Source organism: Puntigrus tetrazona, chromosome 5 (genome assembly GCF_018831695.1).
Source record: "Puntigrus tetrazona isolate hp1 chromosome 5, ASM1883169v1, whole genome shotgun sequence".
Classification (NCBI taxonomy): domain Eukaryota; kingdom Metazoa; phylum Chordata; class Actinopteri; order Cypriniformes; family Cyprinidae; genus Puntigrus; species Puntigrus tetrazona.
Genome location: NC_056703.1, coordinates 11189119 through 11204346, shown reverse-complemented (window position 1 = coordinate 11204346; position 15228 = coordinate 11189119). Strand labels below are relative to the sequence as shown.

The window sequence follows — 15228 nt, the reverse complement described above, 5'->3', positions numbered from 1 at the left end:
CTATAAATGAGGCCCCTGCTCTAGCTCAATGTAAACATACTGTATTTAAAAATCCCCAAATGCCTGAAACACCATAGATCCATATACTGCAGATATTTTATTGCTGTGGACGACTCCCAGTTGAATCAATGTCAACATATTTTATTTGTCAATAATGTTAACATAAGCAAAAGTTAGATATAGAGCATATCTATAACATGACTACATAGTGTAATTTTAAACAAGCCCAAGAAAGTTGGAATTTCAAGTAAAGACAGAAGCCTGTACACAAAACCCAGAGGCTGAAAAACTGGCCTCAACTTCACTCTGCATCCCAGTGACATCACAACGCTTTGGTCATGTGATGCTAAGAGGCAGAGTTCTACTACATACCGCTCATACAGTACAAGCCCTAATATGCTTCTTATATGTATTAGTGCTTTAATAGTCTTAATGTATTAATATAATACTAGTACGAAACAGTTTTAGTGAGTAAAAGCTTCTTCCATCCATCCAGCCAGCTGGTAGCAGCGAGGTGAATGTTAGTGTATGAATTTACATGAGCTGTGCATCACTGCAAGTAACATGAGAACCATGTGGGCATCTACATTCCTCAAAGCCTAAACGAAGGTCTGCACAGGTGTGATGGAGCGTGTGGGAGACCCCGCCCTCTCGGTGGATGACGAGGCCGTACGATTGGCCGCTTCGCGCTGCAGCTCTTCCACCCTCTTCTGAAGCTCTGCCCGTTTTGCTAGCAGCTCTTTGTAGCGCTGATGGACAGGCTCCTAAAATACATTTTCATCAAACTGAGACTTTCAAAGCAAACAGATAACACAAGCCATTTACAAAACCAAAAGATGATAACCAAAATGTCTGGTGTTTAGTTTATGGATAATCCAGAGTAAACAATCTTGGCTATCTGGGTTATCTTGATTCATATTGCTTATATTTCGCATGGGGTTAACCATTAAGCCTGGGAATTCATAAGTTCACACTGTATATTGCTAAACGCATGGTTGACATCCTTATTTGTAGTATCAATGGCATTGATTAGACAAATGCAGTCCAACACGGTCAAGTTGTTCCTGAATGGATTAATGGATTTTCTTCGTTCATTCACATGTTTTCTGTCACCATTTGATATTTTTGCACAATGATTTACATGAATGTCAAAAAAGGGTTTCACAACTCTGAAAATTATCTTTTACCCAGGTCTTTAGAATGACGATTAGAAAGTTTTAATGCAGTGTGAAAAGCCTGAATTAATTGTCTCTCAAATATCGGACAAACATGAGCAAACTTTAGCTAGCAGAGTCAGATAAACCTAATAATTTCAGTGCATACACATCCATTAAAACCTGGAGTTTACCTGTGGTTTCATGCGAGGATTCCAGCGTATATAGTAGGTGACCCAGAGCTGGAGGTGTCGTATACCAACGGTGGGGAAGAGCACGTGTGAGGGATAATGTACATACAGCGGATTCACAAACTCTTCTAGCTGGCTGTTCACAAACGACCATAGAGACACAGTGCGCTTTGGGACCTCCTAAACACAAAACAGACAGTCACTTAGACCCACACACACTCATATATGCAGCTTATAAATAAACAGGTCTCGAAACGAGCAATGACAATGAATAATTCACTGTAATTTGATTTGGATAAAAGCATCTGCCAAATTACACAATGATCCTTTAAAGTTAATTGTCATATTCCTGCTCTTTAAATGAGTGAGCCATCCTCACTCTTACCTCTTTAAGTCTTTGCTGTTCACTGTTACACAAAAATGTGCCAAAAAGACAGCTGTAGAGGTGATCCAGTATTGTTATGAGGAAATACTCATTGAACTCGAAAGCTGCAGGAAACTACAAACAGAAAAGCTTATTACTTATACAGACACAGACCATGAAACACACACTGAAGATATGGGCAGCTGTTGCTCTGAAAACGGTTTTGCACTCACCTGTCTTGTCATCTGCCAAACACAGTCAATAAACTGCAGGAAGATTGGTGAACGATCGGCATCTGTGTGATTCTTATCACCGTGACCCACTCGCTGTACACACAAAATATAATAATGTTTAAAAGTGTGGGGTAAGGAAGGTTTTTTTTAACAATCAGAATTTTTTTTTAACTAATTTTCACCAAGACACTATTTATTTTGAACAGAGAAAAAACAAATACTGTTAAATTTTATAATTTATAATAACTTTTTGTATTTTAATATGCTAAACTATAAATGTATTCCTGTGATGGCAAGGAATCATTTTAATATGTTGTTAAACATATTTAATGATTAACAATGTTGAAGACATTACTGAATATAACTGCATTTTAAGGATTCCTTCATGATTTTGAATGTTAAAAATACAGCATTCATTTAAAACAGAAATCAATAACTTTATAAATGCCTTCACTTTTGATCAATTCAATGTGCAATTGACTCCTGAGTTACATTAAAAGTATTATTGCATCTAAAGACAAAAAAAAAAAAAAATCCTACTGACCATATGTTTCTGTATGGTAGTGTACATGTTTTTTTATTTAATGATCAAAGGTTATTTCCTATATAACTAAAAATTTAAATATAATGGTATGTGCCCAGGCACTAGTGCACTTATATAAAAGTGCACTATGAAGCAGTCATTACATAGTAAACAGTGAATTAATTAACAAGTGAGCATTTTGGGATACAGCAGACCATTTATTCCCCCACAGTCTTGCTTGTTGCTGTACCATGTAAACTACACCTACACGACTGACCTGTTGGAAGCGGTGACCGAAGCTGAGCCACTCTTTCTCCAAAAGAATCTGAAAGCCTCGTATGGTTCTGTAATGAGAGTCCAGCATTATCAGGGCCAGTGAGGTCAGCTGAGGAGTTCTGTCCCAGCCGTCACTGCAATGAACCACCACCGAGGTCTTCCCAGACTCTACTTTATCGGCTATCCTTAAAGCTCCAGCCAGAATCAACTATCACACATAGACACATCACACAGTCAGTGCTATATTCATCATCCTCATGTTTCTTAACATTCGAGAAAGGTGATTGACATGATCACACTCATCTCACCTTAATGTGCTCCAACCAGTGGGTGGACTCGAGATTGGAAAGCCAGTGAGATTCCTCAATGTTGGGATAGACAACCTCCTTCAGTTTTCTTAGCGACTCGCGCATTACATGAATGTTGTGGATATCCAGAAATACCAGTTCAGCGTTCTGATAAGCATCCTCACTCTCAAACCCACCACCTTTCATCTAAAAATACACACGGACATAGGCTTTCAGTATTTCCCTGTCAATCAAAATGACACGCTTCAAACGAAAGCGAGAGCCTACCTTGTTAGCTGCAGCATTCACACTTGGTCTGGCATCAAATATGAACAGTTTGTGTGATTGAGCGTTTGCGTCCATAATGGCCTGAAGGAGCTTCTCATCTTCTTTGCAGCGGCGACTGTTCTGGCCCACCATCGGTTGACTGGCACGAACCACAGCGGCCTGACTCTCTGGGTGGATCCAGGACAACACCTAAACCAGGGCGAGCCAATAGCGTCATTGGTGATGTCTGGGGAAGAATAAGTGTGCACACACAGTCTGACGTGTGACAATTCAGAAACATCTCATGACACTGACCGGAAAGCGTCCTTTAGCCCTAAAGCCGGAGACGCGTCGCAGTTCCTCATCAGTAATGGTTACTGGGACAAATAGAGCTGCTGGGTATGAATCACACAGCTCGTAGTGATCATTTACTTTTGAGATCCTCCAGCTCTCGTTTGGAAGACCCTACAGACAAACTTGTATTTAAAACACAACTCAAAAATACTTGATTCTCATTGCTTAATCACAGCATTATGCCGCAAATATTTTTGATGTGAAACGATAACCACAGGCAAACGATATCCTATACAGTTAATATTTAAATATGGTAATTACATTCTTTTTTAAATTATTTATTTGCCATAAGGAATATGAATAATATATTTATTTAGATACTACATGATACAAGAAATACTGAATAATTATGTAATTATTATTATTATATATTTAATTATTTAATGACTATATATTACCACGTTGAATAAACGCAGACCATACCTGTCTCTTGTATTCAGCCAGCGGATCATACACCTTCCATCCATTCTCAGGAAACACCTGCTTATACTCAAATGCAAAGAGTGACTAGACAAAAAGAAAGGAAGTAGATAGAGAGAGATACTAATTAATTTTAAGCTGGTGCTGAATCAGGTAAATGTAGTATATGAATCATATTATATTTGCTGTATTAATATACATGTTTCTCACCATGTTGTTTGACACTGGAAAAGCAAACTTCATCAGAACCTCAAACACTGACTTCTTTAGTGAGTCCTCCGGCTCCTTATGCACAAAACGTAGGTTCCTCATATCCTACACAACATACACATTAAGTAAATATGCAACAAAAAAAGTGCATCAGGATTCAATAGTAAGGGTTTTTTCACCTGTCCTGCCCTTAACACAAACTATTATTTTATTTTTAGCGGTCTATTTTCATATGTGCCAGATGTTCACATTCACAGACATAAAGAAATTACTAAAACAAACTATAATAAATGCATAAAAAAAGCCTAAAACTGGAAGTAAAATAAATTACAATAATATATATATTTATTATTCATTCATCACATTTTTAGTACTTAAAACAACATTTCTAAATTTTACGTTGTAAAAGTGTGCATTTTTCATCTAACAATTATATTTAAGCTTTATTTGGTGCTTTGACTTTAAGAAAGGCATTACCAATCATATTCATTATTAGAAATATAAACAAAACTTTTTATTAAAACCTTGCAGACAAGACCATACGAGACATCTCCTCTGCTAGTTGCTGTTCCAATCTTCTCTACTCTGCTCACAACTCCCAGGGGTAGATCTAGCCCAAACACCGGCTCCTAAACAACAAATAATGTGACGGAAGTCTTTAGTCCATAAATTTGCTCCGGACATCATACAGAAAAAGCATCAGAGTATGGCTCTTACCCTGTCAGTGCTTCTGAAGAAAAGTCTGTAGTTAGTGACGGTCAGAGATCCTCTAACAGGACCAATGAACGGACAAATGTAAGTCACGTCTTTAGCTGTGGACACACACGATAAACATGTACATTTAAGACATCAGAATGGATTACGTACAGAAGTCAGTATAATGTACCACAAATACCGGAATCCTGAACCAGTTCCCCTGGCAGAAGAGGAAGTTCGCCTTTACTGGGGTCTTTGTAGACCTGCACACAGAAGAGCACGAGATCAGCACCAAGGAACTGAGGCTTAATCTAAACTTCATGCTCACATTTACACTGTCATACCTTTTCAATAGCTTTTCCCTTACTCTGTAAGGAATTTAAAAATAGATGAGTTTTAGTTACAGGAGCAGTTCAGAACATGCAACATTTTTAAGAACAGTATAAGAAGTGCTGGGCTGGACTTTGGTCCTGACTGACCCGCAGCTCTGTATCTGAAATCCTGGTGCCACTGGAGCGGTCTGAGCGCGTCGTGGCAGAGCTGAAAGAATAAAGACGGATTAAAGATTTTGTAGTTTTCTCAGGAAGTAACATTATGTCATCAATTGCTAAAAACTCTGGTTGCTACAAAGCTGTATGTCTTTAGAGTTAGCGAAAGCCTGAAAACATCATTCACTATCATTACATTTTCTTTACCATGCAGTAAAATGAGTGGTGTCATTCTTTGCAACATCTCCTTTAACGTACCACAGATCAATGCCAGTCATACAGGTTTGGAACAATATAATGTTGAGTAACTACTGACAGGATTTTAATTTCTGGGTGAACTTTCCCTTTCGATTTATACTCAGCTGCAGCGATCCTCACAGAACGCTTCAAAAATATCGTATAAACGTCCTGGAGCGCGTTTAAAAATCCTGTATTGTAAATATTGATTCATTAATGCCTCTGTGTGAGAGATTTTTCTCTTGGTAGCGTTACCTGCACAAAGACTCCACACTGTCCACACTGCCGCTCTCCTCCATCCCGAACCGCGCCACCGATAAAGTTTTCAAGTAAACTTAACTCTGTTTTAGTGACTGTTCAGTGCGGAAACTCAGCAAACACAAACAGCGGAAGCTGCCATGTCTTCCCAGAATTCCTCTAGGTGGGGCTGGCAGTGCGCGTTCGCGCGTTGGGCGTTTGTGGCCGTGAGCGCGTGTTTGTTGGTCACCTTGTGGGGACTTTTCTTTCGCCTGATTAAAACTAGATTAATGTTTACAATGTAGAGAACAAACACCAGAATGAGCCTAAAGTAAATATATTATTAACAACAAAAAAGAAAGTTTAAAGAACCTCCATGTATAGAAAATATTTAATACGGGGATGTTATATTTACATTTATAATTAGGCTATATTTAGAAAATGCAATTGTTTATTAACTTAGAATTTTAATGAAAGGGTTAATTAAAACAATATAAGAAAACGCTTTATGAAGGAACTTTATATGAATATTGCATATTAGTATTAGTAGCCTATTAATAAAAATGAATTAATGAAAGACTAAAATTATTACAAAAATGTACAATTCTTCAAAACATATATGTGTGTAAGATGATAGATTTAACATTGGCAATATTCAGATTTAATTGTAACTTGGTTACTAAGAAAATAAAGGACAAGCAGTGACTGTACAATCTAACAGAAGCAAACAAAGGACAAAATGAAGTAAAGACAAGTTTTGACAAGTAAAGTCTTAAAGTCTGCTTATAATTCCCTCATTTCCAGTAATAAGTTCCCAGTCAGCTGAAGTTTGTTAAAAATCCTTGCAATAATATAAATAAATGTAATCTACCTTCTTTTATGTAAGATTTGGATGACCCTTTTCTTTGGAAGCTGCTGTTATGAATGTAAATCAATGCTTAAATATATATATATAAAAAATGGTTTTATACAAATTTGTGCATACAGGGACTGGATCAAATGTAATCATGTATGTACATGGTTATGAATGTGTGTGAAAAGCAGACCTATGTACAAGCTTGTGTATGTGAGTTGGTGTATGTTCATGTATAAATGCGTTTGTACATAATTTGCGTCACAGTGTCTGCTGGTGGGTGTGTGCCTTGGATCTGATCTGAATGGTTAAGGACGGGCAGCACAAGCATCTTTTGTGTAGAGATGTTTGTAGTGGGGTGAGTAACAGCGTGACACGAGTGATTAGCAATGCAAAGCTCCGGTACTGCGCCATAATCTGCACTGGGGAAACATCAACCCTTTCCTGTGCGACTTCAACCTCTTCTTCTGCTCAGGGACCTCACCAACCGCAGGTAAACATCAGCCAAATACCAACCCCATCAAACACAGTACTAAACCTACCAGTTAAACCCTGTCATAATCAACTACCAACCATGTTCAGTCCAGCAACTCAATAATAAACCAACTACCAAAACAGCCAAGTACCAGCATGAAACACCCATCACCCTAGTTTAACTCTCATTTAGAAAGTTTACAACCACTTATTGATTATGGAATATACTACACATAAATCAGAATCACATATTATTTTATAAACCACTCTGAGAAACTAAAAATCTGTATTTTAAGTTCTGCAGTATCTTGGGAAGTTGATTTCTGTTGTACTTTTGTTCAGGATGTTGCTTTTCTCTACTCTTTAAAAAACAGTGGTTCCTTTATAGGCATTAATAGTTCCATGAAGAACTTTTAACACCTACTGACCCTTTCAATTGCACAGAAAAAGTTCTTTATAGTACAAAAATGCTTTTTGAACTAAGAGGAGAAAAGGTTCTTTTAAGAACTGTTCTCTGAAAAAAATCAAAAAGGATTCTTTACATGGTGAGAAAAACATTTTGTAACATTTATTGTTAAGAGTGTATGATGACAATAATAAAACACAATACACAATTAAGCTATGTATGTTTAGTTTTACAAAGTAAACATAAGAGCACTTTGCACTGATTGAGATGTAGAAGACACAATGCAAATGCAAACGGTCATTTTATATTTCACACTTTTAAAACAACAGTCTTAATTTACATACACACACACACACACACTAAAAACATATTTTATTATGTTAAATGGTAAAATTATAGAATCTCAGTATTCACCAATGATGTTAAAACAAAATTACAGTTATCATAATTTTTATAAATTTTCAAATGGTTGTATATGTTTGAAAACTGAACTGTTGACACATTTGTAACTAATTTGTAACTTGTAACTCATTTACGACCAATTCTAAACTTCTAAACATTGGATCCTTCTAAACCTAGAAAATCTGATTTCATAATCAATGTGCTTGTATAAAAAATGTTGCATGGCCCTGTGAGGTCAGAAAATGTAATATTGCACAAATCTATGAGGCAGAAAGGAAAAAAATGGAAGATACTCTGTGACCCGTATCACACAAATACACACATCCAAGTGCACACTCTTGTTCTGTGACTGAACCCACGCTTTCATTGTGTGATGGGAGAATGACATTGGCTGTGAGTTCGCCGGTCACATGGGTGGCTGTGCCTTCATAAACGGTTGCTGCAAGCTGGAGACACTCCATCTGACAGAAGTACACACATACAGACACACACACACACACACACACCGGAGACACGGCGGGTCTCAGAACCCCTCTACACGGGCTCTGCCCATGCCACTAACACCACCTGCGGAGCCTGGTAATGCTGAATACTGCATAAATCTCTTTCTCTCACTCACTTTCTCTATTGGAGGTTTAATGTTGTTCTCTGCTGTAGATGCGGTTGTATTAATACTCTTGCATCGTGCATTTGATCAAGATCTATTTTTACGTTGCGTTATGTATTTCTTATTATGACATCTCATGGTTATGCAGCAGTGATAAGATGTCTTAAATCAAAAACTTTGATGTAATAAATTTTATGCATGTCTCAATATTTTAAAGGCATCTCTTATGTTTACCAAAAATGTTTTTGTTTGATTATAAATACAGTAAAAGCAGTGATGTTATGAATACTGGCATACAGTTTAAAATAACTGTTTCTATTTTAATATTTTTAAAATCTATTTAATTTATTAATGTGATGGTGAACTTATAGCAGCCATTTTTGCAGCCTTTAGTTTGTTCCTTCAGAAATAATTTGAATACATTGATTTGGGGCTCAACACACAATGATTAGAATGATCAGTGTTAAAAACAGTTGAGCTGCTTCATTCTTTTTTGTATAGAAACTTTTTTGTTTTTAATATAGAGTACAAAGAACTGCATTTATGTATTGCAACATCATAAATTCAGCTTTTGATCAATTTAACGTGCCCTTGCCTAAATAAAAGTATGATTATTCTTTTTTATGCCAGATCACAAGCTGGTTGCCGTATGATTCCTCCTCTGTTAAGGTTGAAAGTGGCTTCTGTTCTAAACGTGTGTGGACCTGCAGGTCTCTTTGTGAGAGCCAGTTCAAGTTTTAGGCCATCGAAGTGAGGAAAGACATTTTAACACTTTCTGAGACCCTTTTAAAGGTCTCTTTGAGGGTCAAGACTTGGTTTTAGGAATCAGTACATTATTGGATAAAGGTTAGGTTTAGGGTAAGGATTTGGGTGACTGTCAAACTCAGTTCCTGGAGGGCCGCAACCCTACAGAGTGTGTGTTTCTTAATAACAGTGTGCTTTTTATCCGTCTTTCAGATCTGGAACCAAAAATGAACTGGGCGTCTTTTTATGCCGTGATCAGCGGCGTGAACCGGCATTCCACCGGCATTGGGCGGATTTGGCTGTCTGTCCTCTTCATTTTCCGGATCCTGGTTCTGGTGGTGGCGGCGGAGAGCGTGTGGGGCGATGAGAAAGCCCACTTCATCTGCAACACCCAGCAGCCCGGTTGCAACAGCGTCTGTTACGACCATTTCTTCCCCATCTCTCACATCCGACTGTGGGCGCTGCAGCTCATCATGGTCTCTACCCCGGCCCTGCTGGTCGCCATGCACATTGCACACCGCCGGCATATCGACAAAAAATTGTATCGCCAAGCTGGTCGCACCAGTCCGAAAGACTTAGAGCAGATAAAAAACCAAAAGATGAAGATTACTGGCGCACTTTGGTGGACGTACATGATTAGCCTGCTGTTCCGTGTGTTATTCGAATCCGCCTTTATGTATCTGTTCTACATGATTTACCCAGGATACAAAATGTTTCGGCTGGTAAAGTGTGACTCGTACCCGTGTCCAAACATAGTCGACTGCTTTGTGTCCCGACCGACAGAGAAAACAGTGTTCACTATCTTCATGCTGGCGGTGTCCGGCGTATGCATCCTGCTCAACATCGCAGAAATCGTCTTTCTTGTCGCGAGAGCAACTAGTCGCCATCTCAATAACTCCAAGGATTCCCCAGTAGGAGCCTGGATCTCCCAGAAACTGTGCTCCTTTTAGAAGCGCTGGTCATCTCACTCTCTGAAAGCTAAATATTTCACTCAAACACCTAATGTTCAAGAGGGCTAATGCCATTTTAAAATTTTATTTGATAACTTAAAATGTGTACTCCACATTTATTGAAATAAATTCACACTGCTGTATGTAATGTTCTACTCATATTGTCTCTAAAAATAGGCTACTACAACAGTAAAATAAAATTGTAATATTTGTGGTAGAATCTTTGTTTGATAAATATCTGTTTGATGACAAAGATTAGATTTAACGCATTTTGTTTGGCAAATGTCAAGAAAAAGTAGTTTGCAAGAAAGACGTTCCAACTGTTCCAATTTATTCATCAGCTGTAGGCTACTTCATTATCTTGTAGCCTAGCTCGGCAAACTGGGTTCCAAAAGTCATAATTATTTCAGTTTATTTAAATGATATACTGTTTACTAACATAACATAAACATTAACATAAACTTAACTGAAAATGCTAAAACACTAAAAAAAATAAAGATGTACAAAATTAAACTGACCTCTTTTTTTCATTACAACATCAGCCTATTTAGGCTGGCCTTCAAATATTGTCTCAGACAAAAGTGACCCTGAAGTCAAAACTAGTTTAGTTTTAACCCAGAAACTGTCAGCACTAACAGGTTCATAATGGTCTTTGTGTTGCCAATTTATCATAATTCAGATTCGTTATTAATGCATTATTTTAAAACGTGTGCAGTCTCTTGATTACACATGTAGTCTATAATCTTACATTTTGAGATTTATTTTAGTTTTACTCGTAGTTCTGTACAGGGCATTACCTCTTGAGGGCGCTAGAGCTAAAATAACTTCATAATATATAGTGACTACTTTTTATCCACTATTGCAAGGTCAGTCTCAGTGAAACAGCATTTGATACATTTTTGATGAAGTATACTTTAGGACAGGAAATATGTTTTAATAATATATTGTTTAAATTGCTTGTAGTATTTCTTTAGAATTTGGACTTTGAATTTGTCACAGTGGTCACATTTATTACATTATTTTAGACACACACACACACACACACACACACACACACACACACAAATAACCAATGCAGTTCTTTTAGATTAAGTGAAATAAGAATTTCAGTTTATTCCTTTATTGGATGTACATTTAATGTACATCAATGATACATAGTAATACATAGTAACCTATATAAATACATCCCACTTAATAGCCAATCACAAAAACCTGTTTTGAACACCTGTTTTGAGTTATGGGTCTTCTGTCAACAGACAGTTCAGTTTACCTGTGCTTAGAGAATGTAAAAAAATTCCCTGTCCTCTGCCAGACCATTATAGCATACATATCAAATACAAGCGGAGGGACACAGTCTTGCCTCCTGTCTACCTCTTGCTCTTAAACGTATGTTTGTTGTCCATCTGGCGCTAAGCACTTTAAAAAAAGGAAAAACAAAAATAGAAAGACAAAAAGACAGTATGTTTTGGTTGCTTTTCTTCAAAAGGAAGGAATGTATCTGCCGAACTGACTGTGTCCTGTGAGCTCTGCCATTGGTCCTGACAGCTGTCACTCATCCGAGAGGCTCTGAGAAACAAGGCAGGTGGTACACTCTTCAAAATTCTCCCTAGGGATTGTGTTCCCTGCCAAAATTAACCCCAACACACACACACACACACACACACACACACACACACACACACACAGATGCACACACATATATACAGTGTATTTGTATGGGTCAGTTCTCTTTCCGTATGAGCTAGTGTTGGAGTACAGAAGAAAGTGTATGCATGACAGAAGTAGTACAGCATTGCTTCCAGACTTGTAGACTTATTACTATTTATGTATGAGGGGATCATTCTAACGTTGGACTTCTAAGAAAGGTGAGTCTCAAGCTATAGAATTAACTGACTCCCATATACACACACTTACACAGACCAATACATACTGATTTCATCTGTCAGAATGAAATCAATTTAATTCCCTTTCAGATTATTTTCTGTCTTGTATTCTCTTTTAAACGTTTTAGATTGCTTTCATTTGCCAGCATGCATCAATCTATGTATATATATAGATATGTAAAGATAATGGCTTAATAATGGTAAAAGATATTAGCAGATCCATCAGATTTTAGAAAGCAAAAAGTATACTATATTTAGTATTATGACTAGTGCGATAATTCATATATGACTGTGTGTGTATTTATTAGTGAATGACTAATCGCAGTGTGTCTGGGTGATCATCTGAGAAAGGGTGTAGATTTTAGTATACAAATACCTGTTTTATGTTCTTCAAAAAATTTGTTTGTGTTTTAGTTTGAAACTGTTAAGTTAAATAAACACTAGCTCAGCTGAAAGGCTTTTAGATTCCTATATAATGGTAAAATACTTCTAAAATTGTATTATTGGAATATATGCAAGGTTTTCAAACTATGGTCAAGGGACAAGTATAAGAATTGTTCAAAGAGATATGCAGCAAGAAATAAATGCATGTATAAATAAAATTTTATTTAAAAGGCTGAAACTACTTTTAGTTTTCTAAATAGAAAATCCATTTAATCTAATCACTAATTGTTTTGTTCACAAGTGAAATATAAAAGATAGCAGTGTCAACTTAATTCAAAGTAGATATTTCTTATTATCTGGAAAGTAGATGTCTCCAGGTAATATATAATACATATTTAGAATATATATTTTTTTACTCTATACATAAAAAATATCATAATTTTTGGGGTCCATGGCCTTAAAATGTTTTTTCAAGTTAAGCTTTACTGGTTAGTTTAGGATAATCTGTTAACAGAAAGTATGCAGTACAGAAAGTATGAAGTGTGCTGGTAGGTCCTAATGTGCGTGTATGTAGGGGTCGAGTATGTCCACCTGTTTCAGGTCATGCTCAGGCATGAAGCCACGTCAGTCAAACTTCAGGGCCACATGACCAAACACATCCCTCAAACATGACAAAGAACCTTCAACCCAACCCTCTAATAATATATGTGTGTGATAGCGTGTATGTGTGGCTATGTAAATATACTAAACCATATTTTGAGGATAAATTTGTACTCAGGATTAATCCAATACATTAAAACAAAACAAAAAATTATCAGATAAATCTGACTAAAACCTTGATTTGAGGATATCCTCATTTACGAAAAAAAATGGTATGTTTAGGTTATAGTATTTTAGTCTATATTATGGATATTCAATAAAAGTCTACAGCATGTCTACATTTAGATGACTAAGCTAAGGTGTGCATTAATACATGCTAAACCTTCTCTTTTTGGACCTAAATTTAACAAAAACTTAATACCCAAGTAAGAGTAGGCCTATAAATTTAGGTTGTGCTTATTCCCTTTCCTTTATTTCCAGTTATTATTAATATAAATAATGCAGAATTTTGTGATTATTGGCCATTACTGGTCATTAGCTTAATTAAAATGGGTGTACCCCTATATTTTTGTGTGTATTTGCAGGTGGGCACGCAATAGTAATGGGAGACTGGAACTCTCTTGGGAAGCTTCTGGAAAGCGCCCAGGAACACTCCACGGTGGTGGGCAAAGTCTGGCTCACCGTACTCTTCATCTTCCGCATCTTGGTGCTCGGCGCTGCTGCAGAGAAGGTTTGGGGCGATGAGCAGTCCGGTTTCACCTGCGACACCAAACAACCTGGTTGCCAGAACGTCTGCTATGATATAACCTTCCCGATCTCTCATATTCGATTCTGGGTGCTTCAGATCATCTTCATCTCCACACCGACGCTAATCTATCTCGGCCACATCCTGCACCTGGTGCGCATGGAGCAGAAACAAAAAAGAAACGAGACAGGCGGGATGGACAAACAGGCACTTTTGAGCACCAAATCTGGAAAAGGTCCTATACGTGACGAACAGGGGAAGATCCGTCTGCAGGGAGTCTTGCTACGCACCTATGTCTTCAACATCATCTTCAAAACATTGTTTGAGGTGGGCTTCCTTGTGGCACAGTACTTCCTGTACGGATTCGAGCTCAAGCCACTGTACACCTGCAACAGATGGCCCTGTCCCAACACAGTCAACTGCTACATCTCACGACCTACAGAAAAAACCATCTTCATCATATTTATGTTGGCCGTGGCCTGTGTTTCTCTGCTGCTCAACTTAATAGAGATGTACCACCTGGGCTTCACCAAATGTCGCCAGGGTCTCCGATACAGGCGTTCTCATTCCGTCTGCGACACTGAATCTAAAGCGCCCAGCGAGGATGCGGTGGTTCCGTTTGTGCCAAACTACCCGTATTTTCCACCTCACGCATCGCCTCCGGCTCCCTTTCCCACAGAGCCACATTTTAACCTCTCAGAACCCGATGGAACCTTCCCACCACACGGCAGCCGCTCTGTTTACAAGCAGAACCGTGAGAACATGGCCGTGGAGCGCAGCGGGAAACCGGACGCTGCAGATGTCAAATCCAGCAAAACAGCAAATTCCGTCCCCGGATCGCCGAGCCAGCAGCGCAGGCCCAGCCATTCGAGTCGATACAGCAACAACAAGACCAGGATGGACGACCTCAAAATCTGAGCAGACGAAGACACCCTCGCTGATTGCTGAACACACAAGAGATTCCCTCTTTCTCTCACTGGCCCTGAGCGCATGACGAGAATAAAAGTGTCATCTAGAGTGACAGCAGAATCAGGGAGTCTGAATGTAAATTGGTGTGATGCTTTACTTGAAATCATTTTGTGAGAACGTTGCAATAACTTATCATTATTTGAAAAGATTGATGTTTGAATCATAAACTAAAATCAAATTGAAGCTTTGGTTTGATAAACTCATTGGTAAGTCAAAAAGAGACAAAAAAGTAAACATTATGATACACCAAGAAATAATAATAAAAAGGTTCGCA

General features: G+C 37.8%; 3 protein-coding genes across 5 annotated transcripts; 2 read left to right on the top strand and 1 right to left on the bottom strand.

Annotated features, from left to right (window-relative positions):
- Positions 1-120: 120 nt before the first annotated feature.
- mtmr2 (myotubularin related protein 2) lies at positions 121-6136 on the bottom strand. Of its 2 annotated transcripts, none has more exons than XM_043239778.1 (16): positions 5956-6136; positions 5455-5515; positions 5320-5343; positions 5166-5238; positions 4997-5091; positions 4804-4908; positions 4280-4384; positions 4073-4156; positions 3611-3760; positions 3317-3505; positions 3050-3235; positions 2743-2949; positions 1943-2035; positions 1731-1844; positions 1349-1525; positions 121-764 (listed from the first exon to the last, which is right to left on the bottom strand). In XM_043239778.1, the coding sequence occupies exons 1-16, from the start codon at positions 5997-5999 to the stop codon at positions 600-602; spliced, it is 1872 nt and encodes a 623-aa protein (XP_043095713.1). In that variant the 5' UTR covers positions 6000-6136; the 3' UTR covers positions 121-599. The 2 variants fall into 2 exon arrangements, with proteins under 2 accessions (XP_043095713.1, XP_043095714.1); XM_043239779.1 differs by having other exon boundaries at positions 5175-5238.
- Positions 6137-7142: 1006 nt separating this feature from the next.
- gjb1a (gap junction protein beta 1a) lies at positions 7143-10878 on the top strand. 2 transcript variants are annotated; one of them, XM_043238519.1, is made up of 2 exons: positions 7143-7283; positions 9637-10878. In XM_043238519.1, exon 2 carries the CDS (start codon positions 9651-9653, stop codon positions 10371-10373), a length of 723 nt encoding a protein of 240 aa, XP_043094454.1. In that variant the 5' UTR covers positions 7143-7283; positions 9637-9650; the 3' UTR covers positions 10374-10878. The 2 variants fall into 2 exon arrangements, with proteins under 2 accessions (XP_043094454.1, XP_043094452.1); XM_043238517.1 differs by lacking the exon at positions 7143-7283 and adding an exon at positions 8508-8651.
- Positions 10879-12088: 1210 nt separating this feature from the next.
- Positions 12089-15014, top strand: gja2 (gap junction protein, alpha 2). The gene is made up of 2 exons (XM_043239712.1): positions 12089-12238; positions 13825-15014. Exon 2 carries the CDS (start codon positions 13842-13844, stop codon positions 14901-14903), a length of 1062 nt encoding a protein of 353 aa, XP_043095647.1. The 5' UTR covers positions 12089-12238; positions 13825-13841; the 3' UTR covers positions 14904-15014.
- Positions 15015-15228: the final 214 nt, after the last annotated feature.